At 45.3% G+C, this 19,005-nt stretch overlaps 1 protein-coding gene across 1 annotated transcript in view; it reads right to left on the reverse strand.

Annotated features, from left to right (window-relative positions):
* LOC141923975 (alpha-2-macroglobulin-like) overlaps nt 1-15,531 on the reverse strand; it is a 32,044-nt gene extending 16,513 nt beyond the window's left edge. The window contains 17 exon segments of the mRNA XM_074825756.1: nt 597-746; nt 2,591-2,733; nt 3,236-3,299; nt 3,624-3,851; nt 5,274-5,432; nt 5,933-6,042; nt 6,278-6,392; nt 7,661-7,784; nt 8,629-8,713; nt 9,945-10,113; nt 10,473-10,493; nt 11,010-11,062; nt 11,954-12,113; nt 13,169-13,352; nt 15,035-15,162; nt 15,165-15,297; nt 15,299-15,531. Coding sequence (XP_074681857.1) covers nt 597-746; nt 2,591-2,733; nt 3,236-3,299; nt 3,624-3,851; nt 5,274-5,432; nt 5,933-6,042; nt 6,278-6,392; nt 7,661-7,784; nt 8,629-8,713; nt 9,945-10,113; nt 10,473-10,493; nt 11,010-11,062; nt 11,954-12,113; nt 13,169-13,352; nt 15,035-15,162; nt 15,165-15,297; nt 15,299-15,531 — 2,259 coding nt within the window.
* Nucleotides 15,532-19,005: the final 3,474 nt, after the last annotated feature.

The following is a 19,005-nucleotide window of genomic DNA, read 5'->3' on the forward strand; positions in this document are numbered from 1 at the left end:
ATTGGATGCAAGTACCACAACAGTCCCAGCACCTGCACATACATCCACATTGCCATGGTTCTCCCTGTGGTAGGCGCAATGGGAAATTGGGAGTCAAAAGAGAGATCCAAATTTGGAGACACTGCCTCTTTTGTTATGGACAGCATGTTACTCTGGTTATTATGGCTCAAATCTATAAAAAATTACACTGGCCAGCCAAATCTGCAGTACTTTGTCCCTACTCAAAGATCATTGTTTGCTGCCTGGCATGAGGGGAATAAACTGACACTTCCAGATGTTACTCCAAGAAAATTAATCCATGGCTGGAGAGAATAACTGAAAAATGATCATCAAACACACAACAGTGTTTTGGCTATGGCCAAAAGAAGCAGTCCATTTAAAAGCTGCCATCCCTACAGTCATACAAAACCCCTAAGAAACAGCTGCTGCCCAGTTCTCATCTTTTTGCACACTGGAGGAAGACGAGAAACAGCACAGGGCAAGGCAGCTTTCCTGTGTCAGCACTGACAAATAGGACCATTCACTGTTTCTACTCCAGCACTGGGCTGAACTTGCTCTGACCAGGCTCCGACTTGCTCCACAGACTAAGCACTTACAGAGCTGGGTGACAGGTCAGCTTCTGACTTCATGAGGAGAACACTCTTGTCCACAGCACGGACAGCGCAGAGGGAGTTCGGGGAGGCTCTGAACAGCAAGTGAACATCAGAGGAAGGCAGTCCTTCAGAAGCAGAAAAGTTCAGGTCCACCTGTAGCCACGGGAAAAGCTACATCATAGATGCCCTACCCTTGCAGGACTTCTCCATCCAGTTAAGCACATCAGTGCCAACCTTAGAAAGCCCATGTGTGCACGCACACACACACACACACACACACTCCCTCTGTGCTACTGCAGAGCTGGGCTTCCTTCCTGCAGTGCCAGAAGAATCAGCACTAACAGTTCTTGGCAGCTTCAAGCATCACAATTGTTCATAAAACTTTTAAGGCAGTTTTGCGTTTTATGGCCTCTGTGAATGTGATGAGGTAATCCCACACAGTGGCTAGATCTGTTCAGGCAGCTGAGCATGGTCTTGAACCAAGTCCAGTCTCTGTACTGCAGATGTTGTATGTGGAGAGAAAACAGGCTTGCAAAGACCTTGCTTAGCAGATTCTTTGGTAACATGAGAAGCAGTGATGCCCTGGAGCTATACTGCAGTATCTACTGGCTGGTAATGATTCTGAAGAACTGGCCTGTTGGTTGAGGCCTGCCAGACTTGTGTGTCTTCCCCAAAACCTAACTCACAACTCAAACGACCCCCTACTGACCTCTGCCCTGGAAGTTCTTGCTAGCAGAATTTGTCTTCACCGTCTCACATGATTTTGTAATAAGATGGCTGACCTGCATAAATCTTCCCTCTCCTCAGCAGTATAAACCCTCCCCTAACATGCAATGATCAAAGCATCCTCAGAGCAAACATGTTGCCTGACAAAGCAGCATCAGCTGCCAGTTTCCCTCATGTCCCAACCAGACCACAGCAAGCCTTCTGCTGACACCCGCCCACCTCTTCCAGGGTGGACTCCTCATCTTGAGACTGCACAAACAATAATCTTGAGGAAATGGCAGAACAAGGGCTGTAGCAAGCTTGCTACTAGGAAATCTGTCTAGCATAGAGATAGTCCAAAGTCTGTCCTACCCCATCTGACAACAGCTTTGAATTCAGGACGCTTTCAGAGAGGAAAGCTGTATCTAGGCATGTTGTAAATCACTCGGCACTTGGCTTGCACCCAGACAATGCAGTGAATAGTCTGACCTTTAATATATGAATAAAATTCAGATGACCAAGCTCCTACAGTGACATGAGTCTCAAGAACTCATTTAGCTTGTGTTTTAGCAGGACAAGGGACTGTCTTTAGCAGTGTTCTGTCTATTCTGAAGTCCCAATGGGAATTTTTGAGGTTGTTCTCTTCTTAGGGCAGCTCATATATCAATCTGCTCTTCTGTATATGTGGAGCTATAAGAGAACAATGGTCCAACGCTCACAGAAGGAAGGCTATTTTTCTGCACTCTTTCAGTCTCACCATTGCTGTTGAAGCACCACTGTGCATTGCACAGCAGGTTCAGGCAAGGTTTATCTACATCCACAACAGAAACAAAATGACAGGATAAGATATACGGAAGTTGAAAGATCTGACAAGTATTAACTTTTCCCACTCGACTGGGGCTGTGTGTGTTTTATTTTTGCTCTGTGACCCCAGAAGCAGCCACCTCATTGCTGGAGTGAGTTTGAGAAGTGAAATACATGTGTTGCAGTATGACCTAAGACATGAGGCCCCCCCTTTTTCTTACCCAGGACCACCTGTGAGATCAGTGGCTGTGGCTAGTTGCTAAGAGGACTTTTATCAGTGTACACCCTGCTAGCACCTTTTTTCCAACAGTTGATCTCCTCCAAGCTAGCACAAACCAGTAAGCAGTGAAGCTACCTAGAACAATTAATAGGTGGCTTGTCCAGTGTTAGTAAATCTAAAGAAATTAACTTAACCAGGCTAAATCTAAATAAATGAGTTTGACCACGGTGCAGTCTGATGGCTGCTCCCTAAAGAAGTGGACACTTACCTTATTCTTGAAACACTTTTCTACATTGAACTTGGTCGTATCAGCGATCACCTCCCTGCTGGGGGCAGTGGTATAGACAAGCACTTGGGCCACTGGAGCAATATCAGCTTGTACAGGCAGCTGTAGCAAGAAGACCCCATTGGCTAGCAAACAAAAAAAAAGAGAAAAAAGTTAAGGTACAGGAAACTTGCTCTTGGAGCAGCCAAAATTCTAGGCTTGACTTCATGCTGAACTTCATCCTAGCCATGACGAAACTCCAGGCATCCGAGGGGGATGAACTGGTGCTCACAAAGATGCATAAGTCTCACTGTCTGACTGAAAAGGCCTGTTTCAAGTCCTCTTTTCCAGTGCATAAGCATGATGAATTTTAGTTCAGCTTCTAAAAACAGATCATCAGTCTGTGTCTCCTAGGAGCACTGGAGCCCCAGAAATGCAGTGTCAGAAGAAAGACAGCTGGCACAGGGGATTAGAGCAAATCTGTGCAAAGTCTAAATAGAGGCAGAGAAAAGAAAGTTCAAACTCTTCCCATATCTTAGGGAACAAGGAGATGTGGATCCCTGCATTTATATGGAAGCAACCTGTATGTCTGCCACAGTTCCCTACCCTCCCAGGACAGAGACAATGTGGTAGTGGAGAGGAACTCACCACTTTCTTGGTCCAAATCCAGAATGTGGGTGCCCGCTTGCTTAATGATTCCCTTGGCCATCACCTGAATGGAAGGAGGAAGCCTGCTGTGATTGAGGTTATGCATGAGCCAAACCTTAAAGAGGGGGAACCTGAGGAGAGCAACTGAGCTGTGTGTCTGCTGAGCTGCTCACACCCTGCTCAGCTGCTCTCTGCCTCCCTGTAGCAGGGGGCCCTGGGACATCCTTACTCTTCCGTTCTTAACCCAAACCCTCCTTTTTGTGGGAAAAGAACATATGAAGGATGATGGGAAAGTATTTAAAGCCTGATGCCACAAATCACAATTTCCATCTCCAGCCCCTCTACAATTACCAGTGACAACCTCACTGTATGGCAGGTGCAAGCTTACCAGGTAGTAAAGGACGATTTTCTTCTGCTCTCCTATGGCCTCTGGAGTAAAGATATAGTGTACGCGGACCTCTGTGGAGGAGCCACAGGTCAGTGTTTCAGCCTTGGGCTCAATTTTGAGGAAGCTCTTACTAGGAGAGTAAAAGCGCTTTAGATGGAGATAGCCTTCTTCATAATATGGAACAACCCAGGCACGGTCATAGCAGTAGGGGTGTACTTTATGTGTTGCCTGGAAAAGGAGGAAATACACACATAGATCCTCAAATGCAGCTGGCTGAACTGGAGCCAAAAATTCATGGCCTAGTATTAAAGGTTTGGTATTCATTGTATTTAAGCAACAAGGTAATATACAAGAAAAAAAACAAACACATGAGGAAGATGCAAGACAGGGTGGTGGTATCCTTAGCAAATCACTGGGAATGATCTCACTCCCAGAGAAGCTGGTGTTTGTCTCAAACAAGCTGAATCATATCAGTTGTTTGTTTACTATCAGTATCACCTCAAGGGCTCTTTACCCCAACACCTTGCCCTCTCTAATATCCTGTTAGTTTAAAGAGAAAAGAAGCTGATTTTCATTTTTCTTCTCATTAATTGGCACTGGAGAAGGGATAGTGCTGTTCAGTTTGGAGATTACCAGTGCCAAGATCAGGTTAAGGATGCTATAGAAAAGGAAGAAGAGTCTCCACCTGAGAATTCAAAACCTGAATTGAATAGAAGTTTAGGAGAGTTCAGATCTTCTTAAAAATGAGAGCAAGGGGAAGATATTTCACATTTAGAAGGGTGCTACTTCAGCATTTCATGTCCTCACATGCCCTTACTTCCTTATCTTTCTCACTATACTCGGGAATTCTTGCCTTTTCTTTACCCTGCAAAATTCTGAAAACTTCAAGCACCTAGTGGTAACTTCTGGATAATTTTTAATGGTTTTAATCTGTGACAAAAGAATTATAGGGAGAAGAGCAAATATAATTCTAGACAATCTGCCCTATTCCAGGGTGAGATATTATGAAATGTGCATATTACATGCTTCATTTTCCACTAACAAAAGGATGCTTAGCAGCACTTATTTTTCCCAGATAAACAAATTCCATACCAGGGAGAGAATTTCTGTGAATGGTTCATACTCTTTCTCTTTATAGCAGGAAAAAGAGAAAAAAAAAAAAAAGAGAGAAAAATAAGGACAACCACTTAGAAACTCAGAATGCCAAATTAAACCCTGAGACATGCAGATTGCCTCAACTGATCACTAAGGATATTGAGATGAGATACTTGGGAAATCATTTACTTCAAAAGAGAGTGAAGCACTAGCAGCACTCCACCACGGGAGTTAGACCCACCCTTGAAACAGACTTGTCTAGGTAGGGCTGGTGATTCCTTGGAGCAGAATGGACTATTATGATTTCTTGATGTTCCTTCTAACCCTACATTGCTATTGCCAAGCAGAAATCAAACACTTACAAGGTAAGCACAATTGTGACACGACAACCTGGTTTGTTGTACGATTACTTCCACCACAATGGTGTCAAGCTTGGCACAACCAACCAGGAAGAAGTAGCTAAAGTGCTTTTGCATATATAGTAGAAACTTCAGAGGTACTCCCCTCCCAGCCCTGTGGATCACTTCATCACCTCCTCTTGCCTGCAGGACTCACCCTAATTCCAACAGAATCGAAGTACAACGTGGAAGTGTTCAGAGCAAACCGTGCCCTGCCCTCTTCATCTGTTGTGTAGTTGGTTGTCTGACCTCCTTGGAAAGAAATCCTCACAACTTCATTGGCAATTGGAGCACCAGACCCATCCACTAGTTTCACCTGGAAGAGGAAAAACAGTATAGGAGAGGAATGCCTGTCACCTGAACAGACTGACAGACCACCAGGATAAGGATGTTGGGCTCATGTCAGACAAGGAAGCCTTCACTGTACTTTACATGTGCATCACCTATCTCTGAAAGAGAGAGCTGCAAACTTTCTGAATCTTATTTCTTTGGACCTTTCTTATCTCCACCTCCGGGTCAGAGGATTGGATGTGGACATTGACATGCACTCACACCCCTTAGGCCTCGTATTAAACAGGTGACTGGAAAAGCAGAATTTTACTTGACTGGCAGAAGCAGAAGGACAGAGGGGTGAGCAGAATGAGGGCTCTCAGCTGCTGTTTCCCAGTTTGAGAGCTTGCAGAGGAGAGGAGGCTCATGGGGATTAGGAGCACTGAGGTCCAGCATCTTTGCAGAGGGAGGGCGTGTATCTGTCCAGGAGGTTCAGTAGCATGATTGTTTGGTGCTCATGGCATTCCATTCTCATGGTTTCCCTACCTGCCCAAAGAAGGGGATTCCAGGTTTGTAGTGGGAGTCTGATTGCTCAAAGGTGATTTTGCTAATGGTGGTTGTGATCTCAGAGAAGCTTGTTCCAGTCAACTCCACTCCTGCAGGAAGAATAGTGAAGAATTAATTTGCCTCTGCCTGACTAGAATTGCTTTTATTCCAGACCAACCCTCTCCTGCTGAACAAGCTTGTTGATGCTCCTGGCCTCCAGGTAGGAAAACTTTAGGATTTCAGAAAAGCAAGATTCTGCTTTTCTCCCTCATTCCTACTTGGCAGGCCCCTCTGTTGGTCTCTCCTGGGCTTATTACACAGCTCTTTGGTCCAGATGTTTCCTACCTGTCTCCTCCTCTTTAATCTTAGCCTCCACGTGGAGCTTATTCTCATATCCACTTCTCTTGAGCTGGAATAACTTGGTCTTTACTGTTTCAGAAATGCAGCCATAGTTGTCTGTCTGTTGGAGGAAAACAGAAGACCATTATAGTCTAATTATATAATGTTTATCCAACTTAATGAATCCATAACTGTGCATTGCTCTGAACTGGAAGAGAAGCCCATAACTTCACAGATCATGCCCTCTGTTGTTTTTATCAAAACTGGAAAACCGCATAAATAACTTGGCTAGGAGCATTTTGAAGTACTTGCAGCAACATCAGAGCAAAGAGTTTGCAACCTAGAAGATTTTTGTGAATGTGTGTGTGAAGCTTGAAACTGCAAACACTTGATACAGAAGCACAGGGAATTATTCAAATGTACGCCACACAGGAAACGTTTGCCAGGCATCAGGCACATTAGAATATAGCTGCTGACTTACTTAAAATGCACAAGCCATATGAGTGATACATAAACCAAAGCCTGTGTATGTGTAGAAAGAAGATGACAGCTGGAAAAGTATTTCCAAAGCTTGCCACCTCTCTTCAGCATCTTCATGTATGAGGCAGGTCTCCACAGAAAAGGGAAGAGATGCCTGAAACAGAGCTTAGCACCGCAGTGTTCATGTTTTCTTTTAACATGGATAACAGCAGTGGCAGAGGCAATTCTGGGGATCACACTGTAGCAGACCCCAAGGACCATAAGAATATCTTCTGCTTGCTTTCTTGTCCTGGCATATTTCCACAATTGCTATTACCTCAGCTTCTGTCAATTAAGTTAGTACAGTTGCACCCATCAATGCTCAAACACTATTCAGTTTTGCACTTGTAGACTTGAGTCTGAAGAGTGAAAAAAGTGGGGGTTTTTTTCTGTCTGTCTTAACCACTGCTGCTAAACTCATATTCCTTTCCTTCTTGCTCAAACTGCATCACCCCTCCCCTGGTTTCTGCTCCTTTCCTGCTTCCAACACCACCTTCTGATCCCACACACTGTCTCCAGTGTAAGCCAACCCCAACTCTGCTCTCATCACTTGTGCCTTTTCTATCTCACTTCTCTTACACTGTCTACACTCCATCTGACCTTTTTTAGGTCTCTTCCATGTCTTCCTTCTCCATCAGCTTCTTGCCTTTACACACATCTTTCTTACTGCACAGACCTTCCCCTTATTTTAATCTTCCACATTTCATCTTGCACCCAATCTTCTCTCCTTCAGGCTTCCTTAAAATACATGGGAGTCTCTTCCCTCTTCACACTGTGCTTGTACATACTCAGAGCAAGCCTGTGCCTACAAGGCATGCTCAATAAACACTTTCTCCTATCACTCTACCCACAAGAGTAATCATGACTCACCTGTCCAGAGAATTCATCACACACTGCTCTAGCCTCTTCACCATAGCAGGTGGTGGCTGCATGTTCAAACTTCCGGCAGACGCGGAAGCTCACGAGGCCAGGAACAGGCTTCCCGAATGTGTATCTACCAGCAGGAAGGATTGAAAGAAAAAGAGAGCCATTAGGAATGTAAGAGGGATGGAGAAAAATTACTAGCTCACCCCTGCTGAAGCCAGGACTCTTCCCTAGAGCTGCCTCCAGGATACAGCAGGGTCATCACAGGAAATAAAAAGCAGAAAGAAATTTGGTAACATTTTAGGATCAAACTTGGCAATGGGGCAGGAGCACTGAATCTTATAGTCCTGACTGCATTCCTGGGAATAACACACAAGTCTTCAGTCTTCATTTACCCTAACGCTGATTTAGTTGAGAGTACCCCTCATCTTGGAGAACATGTTGCAAGTATCTACCCCACCACCCAATTCTGATGGAACTGCTTTGTATATGTATGTGCACTGGGTTTTTTGTCTTGTTCTTCAGCCCAGCTGTGGCTCTCCCTGCAGGATGCTTGAACATTGTTATGCGGCATCGATTGAGGTGGCCCGAAGGAAAAAGGGCAGATGTGTCATTTACAGTTTCCTCTTGGCAATGACAAGTAGAAGCCACAGTTAAAACATCATTCCCAGGTAAACTAAATTGAAGACCTCTTCCCTAGCACTGTAGCTGGTCTGAAATCCTATAACTCAAAAAATATGCAAAAAAACCACCCTACCAAAAAAACAGAAGAATAGTACGTTTCTACATGTTACATACAAAGTGCCCCAAGCAATAATTGTTGCCTTTTGTCTAATGGTAGATGTAGTCTGTTTGGTGCTGGGACACCAAAATGATTGAGAAATATAGTGAAGTATCATATCTCAGTCTCCCAAAGGGACTTTCAGCTGAAGAAAAACCTGAAACCCAGAAGGATTTGAAAGAATGACACTCACAAACCACAAACTGTCACCGTCAGCTTCTCATCAAGAATGGTGATCACCTTGGGCATTTTCACTGTTACTTCGAATTTTGGCAGCACTGCAGCAGAACCAAAGGAAAACAGTTTATGTGGTAGGAAGTAACATAAGAATGAGACATGAAGGCTGCTCAAAGGCTATTCTTATAAATGACTTGAAACCCTTTTGCACCTAAATGGTCACATATTAGAGGCTTCTGCCACCTGCACATCCCATTGAAGTCAGTGAAAACCACAGGCACACAGCCGACCACTGTGCCAGGTAAGAAGGCAGGATTATTACACTGGCTATTAAAATACAGCAGCTTCTTAGATCACACATGGGTTATCAGTCCCACAGCAGTAGGATACAGTAAAACAGAGAGTTAAGTCCAGCGAGGTCTCCCACAGTCATACAGAGCTGGGACTGCAGCCTGGTCTCTGCATTTCCAAAGCATGTAGATTTTACCAATTTGCAAAAAAGGGAGACCCCATAGCTTCCCTGGTGACTTAGCACAGGGTGACATCACTTCCAAACCCAGCTGCAGGAGGGGAAGCGGGTGGTCGCTGTCTTGGGAGAACAAGGAAGGACTCAGGGCACAGGGCACAAGAACAGTCTTGCAGTTGAAAGAGGTCAAAGGACTTCCAGCTCATCTTCTGGGACTCCTCTCTGCTGCATGAGCCAGATCACGTCAGACCATGTAACAAGGGCTGCAGCTGCCTTGCTGGGCTGGGAAGCTGTGTTGGTTGTGACCGTGTGCAGGTGTGTATTGGGATACCATTTTCTAGCCAAGTAGATGGAACTGGCACAGGGGTGAGAGCAGCAGAGAGAGGTTAAGGCACTAAGTCACCTGTGTCATGCTAGTTACAGGCTTAGCATGTGGGGAAGGAAAAGTAAGATCTGAATTTACAGACAGCCCCAGCCTACACCAAAAGGTCAGGACTTTGGGCCTTAGGCAGGGGACCCCCAGACTCATGGCATGACACTTGGTATGTAGCCAATTGGAGATGAGGCTGTGGCTGAAATCACCGTTGAAAGGTGGTGAGGCTCGTGGTTGCCAGCACAGACTGATCCAAGCACATTACTCCTCCTGATGGGAGCCCTGCTGAGGTGGGCAGTCAGAAGAGCTGCACTGCATGGCCTGGGGCTCAAGGAGGTGTGGCTCAAGACCTTCAGTCTTCACTCCTCAGAAAGGGATGATGCTTGGGAGGGAGAGGACACGGAGACATTTTTACAGCCATGCTGGACATCCTGGTCAGATCTACCACCCTGCTCTATTAAGCCTTCATTCCTCACAGGACAGCGACAGTTACCATACTCCTCCACAGAGAAACGATGCCGAACTGTCTTCCCAGAGGCCTGCTGTGCCACCACTGCGTAGGTCCCTTGCATAGGCTCAGAGGTGAGGCTGAAGGACAGCTGGATTAATCCCCTCTTTAACTCTGCCTTTGTCCACTGGTACAGACGGTTTCTCTTTGGGTCCTACAGATAATGTGATCACAGGGAGATTGTGAGAACAGTGGGAGTCTGCAATGAGAACTAAAAATCACTAGCAAAAGCAGTGAGGGGAGGCCCAGCCGCAGTGTCTCAGGAGACTGCAGAGCAGGAGCAGGGGGCACTAGGAGAGTTGTGTGGGGAGCCCAGGGCTGGACAATAGAAGGAGCTGTAACCTGGGCCCATAGTACATGGTTGCCATCATATGAATTAAAGCTCTGTATATTTGAATTAATGATATGGACCTGCTTAATACATAAAATAGACAAGAATCATCTTGAGGTGACTGGTCGTTATTCTGGCCAGGTTGAGGTGCAATAGATGTGAACATGATTGCTTGTACATACCTCGATATACACCAGCGGCAACTAGAAAAAGAACGGAAACAGCATATTTAGACAGAGTGCAAGCAACACAGCCAAAACACCAGGGCTATGACCACATTTCAGGGAACAAGCTGATCACACCATAGGATAAGGAAAAAAGTTCCTGGTAGGGAGCAACAGAGCATTTTGAGGTACATCAAGAGGAGGGGCAATTCTTTGTCTCAGGCAGAAAAGTCAGCTGAAATGACTAACTCTGGATGATCTGCAAGACTAGCAAGAGCAGTTGTACACTGTGATAATGGCAGATTTCCTCACTGCTGAGGTGTTTATACCAGCACTGTTCGTTTGCAGCTTGTCAAGACTTTCCAAGAGTGCAGAAGGCAGCCTTATGCAGAAATTTGGAGAACAGACCCTGTTAACAAGACCTGAGGTAACCCAGGAATTGCACAATTATCTCAGTGTACTGAGAGCTCCCCCCAAAAGACATTTCTTTCCTCCCTTTCCCCACGTAGATGACTTAAGGCCGAAAAACTAATGAAAAGGAGGTATCATACTTACCACCTCATTCAAGGGACGGAAGTCTTTATCCAGAGAAACAATTCTGAATAGAACTGATGGAGAAAGGCAGACAGTGAGGTTCCACAGTGCAATCACCAACCAGAAAACATCAGTTGCAAAAAGCTGTTCTCTTCTAAAAAAATTCTATGCACTAAAAAGTTAAGTCATGCTAGAAGGTTACCCATGTAAGCAAATGCACGAATAAGAGGATGTTAAGGGCAAATCCATGGCAGTGTGAACATCTTACTCATCATGGGCATCAGAATCTCACTAATTGGGACAAAAGTTAAATTTAAGTTGCCTTTGTCTACTTTGCAAGGATACATTTTTACATTGGAATTCACATGGGTCTTCTAATTTTGTTGTAACTAGACTGGCTTCTTAGGAAGGTTGAATGCAGGCAAATTATTTCAGCACTTGGCTGCAAGTCTGTGTTGGCTCTGGATGGATAGAGAACTCAGTGCCTCTTTTAGGACATTCATTCCTGTCCAGGCCAAATTTAGGAGATCAATGGCCCAGAAGAAATAAATGGCTTATATAGTTGTCTCTGTCTTCATTGAGCAAAATCAGCTGCCACTTTGAAAGCTATTTCATTACTTAGTCTGAATTTTGGCCCTTTTCTCTATAGGGCAAATATCCAGTCTTTCTCTGATTTTAATGCGGACCCTAACTGCATGGACCACAACAACAGAGCCCACAGTGACAGAGGGAGTGTGTGCAGGTGCTCCAGACACATGCGTGTATCTTAAGGTTCCCCAGGTTGTTCCTACATGGAGCATGAAAAACATAACCCTCAGCCATGAGCTGCAGTTCTGACCCCACTGAAAGCAGTCAACATCTGGCCAACATTTGCATTTGAAGAAAAAATTCGTACTAAAACTGTTGGACTGAGTTTTAGTACGAATTTTTTCTTCAAATACAAATCTCCACCCCTTCCCCAGTACCTGTCTGTCCTGGCTTGTAGATGGGTTTGTCTGTCTGGACGAAGACCAAGCTCTCAGAATTCTTGACCAGCAGCGACTTGCGGCTCCTGAACTGCAGTGTCGCCCCCTTCACCATCACAGTGATAAACGTGACTGGGGACGTGCTATTTGATTTTGGAAGCTGGAGAATAAGAAGGCAACTATGTTAGGGACCACCTTTAAAGACTTCCTGAACTGAACTGGCCTTCTTGAAATAAGAGATGTAATATAATCCTGATGGACCCAACACAGAGGTGAGAGGAACTTTAATCAGGAACAAGAGACTGATCTTTACTTGTCCCATATTCCTACTCATTCCTACTGCTGTGCAGTGATTGTGCAAGTATTGTGCAGCAAAGGAACTCCCAGCTCTGTCACTCAATTTTAAGAAATTCTTATCACCCTGACCAAAACCTTTCTGTATTTTTCCTTTTGAAATTCACAGGGGCAATGGAATGATCCCCCTTCTCTTTCAGATAACATCCCTGGTCCTTGCAGAACTTTTCCAAACCAGACATGCCAGATCACTATACATTTCTCTCCAAGTGACAAAATTCAATCTTCAGCCTATATCTGACAAACCCAGACATAGATGACAACCTGTTCAGTGTCCAGTTCTTCAACCTTCAGGTCAAAGACGTAATCTATGCTCTGAGCCAGATGACCAATTTTCCTGGTTGCCTATGACTTCTTATAGTTCCTGGGGCTATTAGTTACATTAAGCTATGAATTTCCCCCTTCACTCTCCTTTTCAGACATAACCACAGGCCTATGTTCTTACATAAATTCAGAGTACTATATCCACAAGGCAAAAAGCATCTGATGTCCAAAATCTCTACACCAATTCGAAGACACTCAAGTGACAATCTGTGGCTGTTGAAGGATGATGTGAAGAGCCATTTGAAGAAGCTGTTCACCAAATGGCCATCAGGAGTATCAATACTAAAACAACTTCTTTCTCCTGGCCTCTCCTCCTCCTGTCCTAGAGAGGGGCTGGTTTTCCAGGACTCAGTGTTTCCCATTCAAGCAGCACGCTAAGGAGATCTCAGCAGTGAGAAGGTGTTGAGGACAGACATGAATATACCTTTGGCCAAGAGGAAAGTAAATACCTACACAGTGTTACTCTGGTCATTACTACTCAGTGCCCTTACAGTTTATCCCAGGCAAAAGGGATCACCCCAAAGGATGGGTACTCACAGAGAAAGGGATGCAGGTGAACACATCCTTCTCGGACACCACGTCATCAATCAAGCTCCTGTTTTCCCCTTGATACTCGAGTGTGGCACTCAGTGTCACAGACTCATTCAGGTGGGTCAGCTGAACACAGACTTTCTCAGGAGAATCGGTGTGTATCAGAAAGGGCAGTAGCACCATATACTGCCTAGGAAGAGAGGAGAAGGACAGGTCAGAAGATCAGGAACATGTAACAGGAGCTGTACAGAAAGAACAAATAAACCAATCAGTTGATGACTACTGCCTTCACTGTACAGGGAGAGAGGTGCCTTTTCTAGGAGTGTAACCAGACTTCCAGCATGTCTGTAACAGCAGGAGAGGGCAGTCTCAAAAGTAAAATACAGCAGGAAATCCTCAATGCATATGTCTGGAAGGGATATGTTTTTCTAGGTTTTGGCACAACAGCAGCACTTCGTCCTGGGACTCTGACTAACGTCTGTGAGGAAAAGTTAGCTGTCACCTTTGCTAGACGCTGTTAGTAGGATTCAGGAGTCACACAGGTGCCGGTACCCAGTGAATAAACGCCACTGACTACACACTGCAAACTGTCTATAGCACTAGTGTCATTCCTCGCAGAGACCCAAAGCTGCCACAGAGTGGTGCCAGATCTTAAGCAAAAACACTGGAGTAAATTTCAGGTTTTCAGGGAATCAAGCCCCTATGTCTCAGCCCAAGCAGGGGGTCCCTGCTCAGCCCTACGCAGCCTCCTTCCCAGCGGAGCGACTTGTGCCCAGCACCGCAACTGGGAATCAAACCTGATCGGTCTAATGGCAACAGTGCTCCCTTTTGGGTGGGTGAGGACTGGCCTCTGACAGGCATCCCCAGAGCAGCGAGCAGCTGGCAGAAGAGCCCTTGACACCTCAGCAGTAAGGCAGGGTATTCCCTTTAGGGTTAGGAGAGGCTCTGACACCTTTATGTCCATCAGTTGGTCTGCAGGGAGAAAGCCCTGGCCCCTCAGATCCCATCCCTTCTGTCTGCTTACCCTGCATTTGACAAAAGCGCTGCAGCACAGCCTCGCTTTGCTGGGGAGGAAAAGATGTTGCCAAAAAGCCAAAGGAAAAGAAGTCTCGGGGGTGTCACGACCCCTCGTGTGCTACTCCTGCTACACAGGCACACAACACACACGCCCCTCGCATACGAACAGAGCAAAAGGGGATGAAGAAGGGATGCAGCAAAATACACCCTCACAGACCTTAAAAGTCACAGTCTTACAGTGCCACATAACCCTGGGTGTGAAGGGAATTTTCATTCCATTGGCTGAGCTGAAAAATGTGAATTAAAAAATAAAGCCATTTCTAGTCATGCCAGATCTGTTATTTGTTCCTTTTTTTTTTTTTTTTGTCATTATCAACCACAAAACCACTCCCATTTCCTGGGCATTTTAACCTGGGAGTAGGGTAGTCAACCCAAAATGAAACCTTTCATTGTCTTTTTCAAAAAGGTCTGTCTCTTAAGAAAAACTGAATGTGTAAACAGTTATAAAAAGTTGCCTTTCAAAAGAACCAATTTTGTGCTGAAAATTTTGTTGAAATTTTGTCAACTCACTGAAGCAGCAAAAAGTATTCTCATAGACCTTTCCCTCTTTTTTCCTTTTTTTTTTTCCTTATATTTTTTTTCCTGAGGTTTTACTGATATCTCAGTTCCACAGACTGTTTCAGGTCTCCCTGAAGCACTAGAGTTGCTGCTTGTAGAAGACACTTTACCCAGCCCTGGTATTTTATCTTTATTCCTGGGTGAAAGAAAGTAGGCAGAAGATAAGAGACAAAGCAACAGACACAGGAACACAACCCAGGTCTCCTGCCTGCCCAGAGACCCCCCTGCATAGCTTACGGCTCTGTGGCGGGCGAGGTGTCTCCAGGAAGGAAGAAGAGGAGGAGGAGGAAGATGTTTGGTTTGATGAGCAGCCCGTCCTTCCCCATGGTGCAGAGCAGGTCGTGGTGAGTCAAGCAGACACCCAGCCTGGTCCGGTGCTGCTTTGTACTCCCCCTCTGCCCTCCGAGTCCACCCCTTTATACTCCTCTCTGCAAACAGCCCAGGGGCTGGAGGAGATAAGGGCTGGGGGCCAGGGCCCATCAGGAAACAGAGAGGCGGTAAGGAGGAGCTGGAACCAGCAGCTCTGAGTCTGGGCAGAAGGCCAGGCGCTGAGGGGGAGAGGAAGGGGAGGGTGTCCAGCAGGCTGGAGCTGTCTCTCTTTTGGGGCAGGGCAGCAGGCAACAGAGGAAGAAAGGTGGTGGCGAAAGAAAAGAAGGGCTAACAGCAGAAGTTAAGGGGAAGGCCTCCATTTCTGGCAGGGCTCCCTGTATGGAGCTGGCCACGGCGCTGGTCATGGAGGCTGCTGGAAGAGCAGCAGTTTGATTTCCTTCAAACTGGGAGCACGAGTTTGAGCTAGGGTTTGGGAAACAAGAGTGGGTGTGCCTAACCCCCCACTTCTGAACCCCAGGGTCTGAGAAAAAGGAATGCAAACTCTGAAAACCTTCACCCTCCACCCACTCTGTTCTCTTGTTCTCTCCATTCCTGGTCCCACCCAGGGCTAATGCCAGGAAAAGGGGCCAGAGAGTGCCTAGACAATCAAGTCGTCTAAGATAATCTGGCCTTCACCCTGACAGAAACAGGGACAGTGACATGATGGGAAGCTGCCAAAAGTTCAACCCGTTACCAGCATGTAACACATTAACCGGCTCCCCAGAGCAGCAGCTGCCCTCACACAGCAGAACAGATGTGGCCTGGGTCTTGTTTTGCCTGTACTGGTTCTTGTTCCAGGTCAAGTTATTGGCACATCTAGATCAAATTATTGCTGTTTGATGGAGTCCTTCCTGGTTTCATCATGTAAAAATCCACATAATATGCTGTGATGGACAATGTTGTCTCATGAGGGAAATTTCTTTCTGACCACTGTCTTTACTGTCTTTACCTTGGTCTGAAGCAGGAGGATCAATAGCTCTGGTAATTATTACCCTTGCAAGTGACAGTAGAATATCTTTCTTACTTATAGTCCTAACTCCAAATAATGGAGAACTATGTTAGAGGATATAAAGCATAATTTTCAGATTAAAAAGGGTGCAGGATAAAATCATTATCTGCCTGTCCTTCTCCTCTCCTACTATCATCATCAGAAGTTTGGCAAGCTCAGGAACTTTGGAGTTAAGAAAGGCAAGTGCAATGAGATAACGAACCTTCATTACAGACCTCATTCTGCCCTGCAGTGACCTGCATGGGAAAGGAAAGGATAACAGTGCATGTCCAATTTCCTTGGGGACTACCAAAAGACAGCTCAGGCTTGTGTTGTGCCTTCTTCACCTGATGTCTAAAAGTTGCTCTGCCTGCCCAAAAGAAATGTAACCCAGGAGGATCTGCCTCACCAGCAGAGAAGAGTTTTTGTACATGGGGTGGGCAAAGCCTCTTTGAAGATGACACTTCACATTGGTTTGAAGAGGTCGGGAGCTGGACTGATTGAACACAAACCTTACAGGAAAGAGGTCCAGAACTGCACACAGCAGAGGAAGCGAGGGCTACCCTGTCTGGCAAATAGCCAAACAGCTCACACCACTCACAAGTCAGCTCCCGATCATTAGGACCTTGGCAAAAAATGTGCTGTGTAGCCAAAAACTGAAGAGAAATATTTTCAGTCCACTGAACAGGGCAAGATTTTAAAGGCTTGAGAATCCCAGTAGGTACCAATGAACATGCACAGATATCTAAGTGACTTTTAAAATCTGCCCTCAAACTGCTTGGCCTCCATCCCATTCCCAATAGCAACTTGGGCCCCAGCAGCCCAATTTTAAGGGTCTCTGCATGGCCCATGTGATTCAGCTTGTAGGCGGTGGTGGCACAGACGAGGCAGTACAATGAGTTTTCCCTCTCTCTCTTGACATTTCCAGCTGCTGTGAGTACAACTGAGAAGGCCAACAGGCTTTCTAGAGGTTTTGGGCTAGATTTTAAGTGGTTAACACTAAGCTCCTCAGAAAAACTCCTGCAAGGTGTTGGCCTATCCATGAGGAGAGTGTGTTTTAGTATTACCTTTCCCAGATTTCTCTCTGGTGAATCTGAAGTGTTCTGTCATTTGGTATAGCTCAAAAAACAGGTGCCCCAGCTGTGATACAAGAAGTTAACTGGAAGTTATCTAGTCCATCTTTTCACTTAAAGCAGGACTTTGTCAAGTCAGATCTTGAAAACTTCCAAGGATGGAGAACCTACCATTTCTCCAGTGATCTGTTCCAGTGTTGCAGTAATCTCTGGTGAAGATGCCTTTCCTCATGTCTAATCTGAACTCCCCAAGCTGCAGCTGCATGTTGTGTCTTCTGCCCCTACCAAGAGAAGTCATGTTCCAACATCCTTGTAAGTGCCTTTCAAGTATTTGTAGGCAGCTCTTTAATCATCCAACTTCCTCTTGGTCACATTAAACAAGCCCAGCTCCCCCTGTCACTCCCTGTAAGTCATGTGCTCCAAACTCTGACCAGTTTGTTAGTCCTCCATTGAGCCCTCTCCAGTTTCTCCAAGTTCCCCTTGAACTGTGGGGTCAGCAGACAAGACACAGTCCAAGTGCAGCCTCAGAAATGCCACGGAGAATGAGGATTGTAACTTCCCTTGATCTGCTAGCCATATTCCTCCAGTAGTCATTCATCGCTGCTTAGAAAGTTCATCCAAAAAGAACTTACTTCCAAGAAAATTAGTTCATATCGATCAGCTATATTAGCATGCTCTAGACAGAAGATTAAAAGCTCTGCCAAATACATTTATTCAACTGCCTTTCATGGAAATTAATATATTTGATTCAAATCCCTTTAGGATTGTAAAAACTTGAACCCAAAAAGGCACCACATGCATTGTTGAAAGTAAAATCCACAGCTGCAAATCCTTTCCCTTGTTTGAAGAACTAAAAATAAAAATAGTCTAGTACGGACTACACTGTAAAATCCTAGGGGAGGCAAAGCTGTTGCATGAGTCACAAGGTAAACTAGCAAGCTCAGAGACATGCTCACCTCACCTACACATATCATGATAACATCGCAAGCTGTTTCTTCAGTGGGGTTCTCTGGTAAAGTAACTGCTAGGTTTTCTTCTGTAGATTCTTCTGTAGACCATTTTGGCAAAGCAGGAAAAGTCTCCAGCATTATTTCATAGGACCTGGCAACTTTCTAGGAGTCAGGGACATCTTCCTTTGATAGTTGAATGGACTCTGGCACAGACAAAATGACTCACCCAAAGTAACCCAGACAATCTGAGATGAAAACTCAAAAGTTTTTAGCTCCTAGTACACTGCTTAAAACAAATACTTGGTTTTCTCACAGTTTCCCCAGGTCTGATGGTTGCAGGCATGGCTATTGAAAAGCAGACCTGCCCTTGCTGGGGACATTCCCACCGTAAGCCCCTCAGCTCAGTGAACTCTGTATGAGGCTCAGCAGACATCCATTTTCTGTGTTTTGTCTTCATCTGCCCTGATACCTTCATGTATTACATCCTCTATGAATGTCAAGCCCCACATACCAGGGATATGCAATTGAAGGTATTCTGCAAATGGCAGCGTGAGGAATCTGCTGTTGCATTGCAACTGGATTGCTCAAAACTGCATTAAGCTGTTTCTTTCAACCAGGTGATGCAAGGAGAATTTCAGTTATTCGAAAAGAAAATTGCTGGGGGGAAACTGCAATTTTCTTTTTGGAGACAAGATCTTGTTTCTGTTTTCTCTGCGATTTCACAGTTGTTTGTAATGCTTATTTACATGTGGCACAGCAGCATCAATCCCAATAACAATCACTTCCAAATTATTTGTAATCCTCCTCGTGAATCCTTGATCTAGCATT

This window comes from Strix aluco, chromosome 5 (genome assembly GCF_031877795.1).
Source record: "Strix aluco isolate bStrAlu1 chromosome 5, bStrAlu1.hap1, whole genome shotgun sequence".
NCBI lineage: Eukaryota > Metazoa > Chordata > Aves > Strigiformes > Strigidae > Strix > Strix aluco.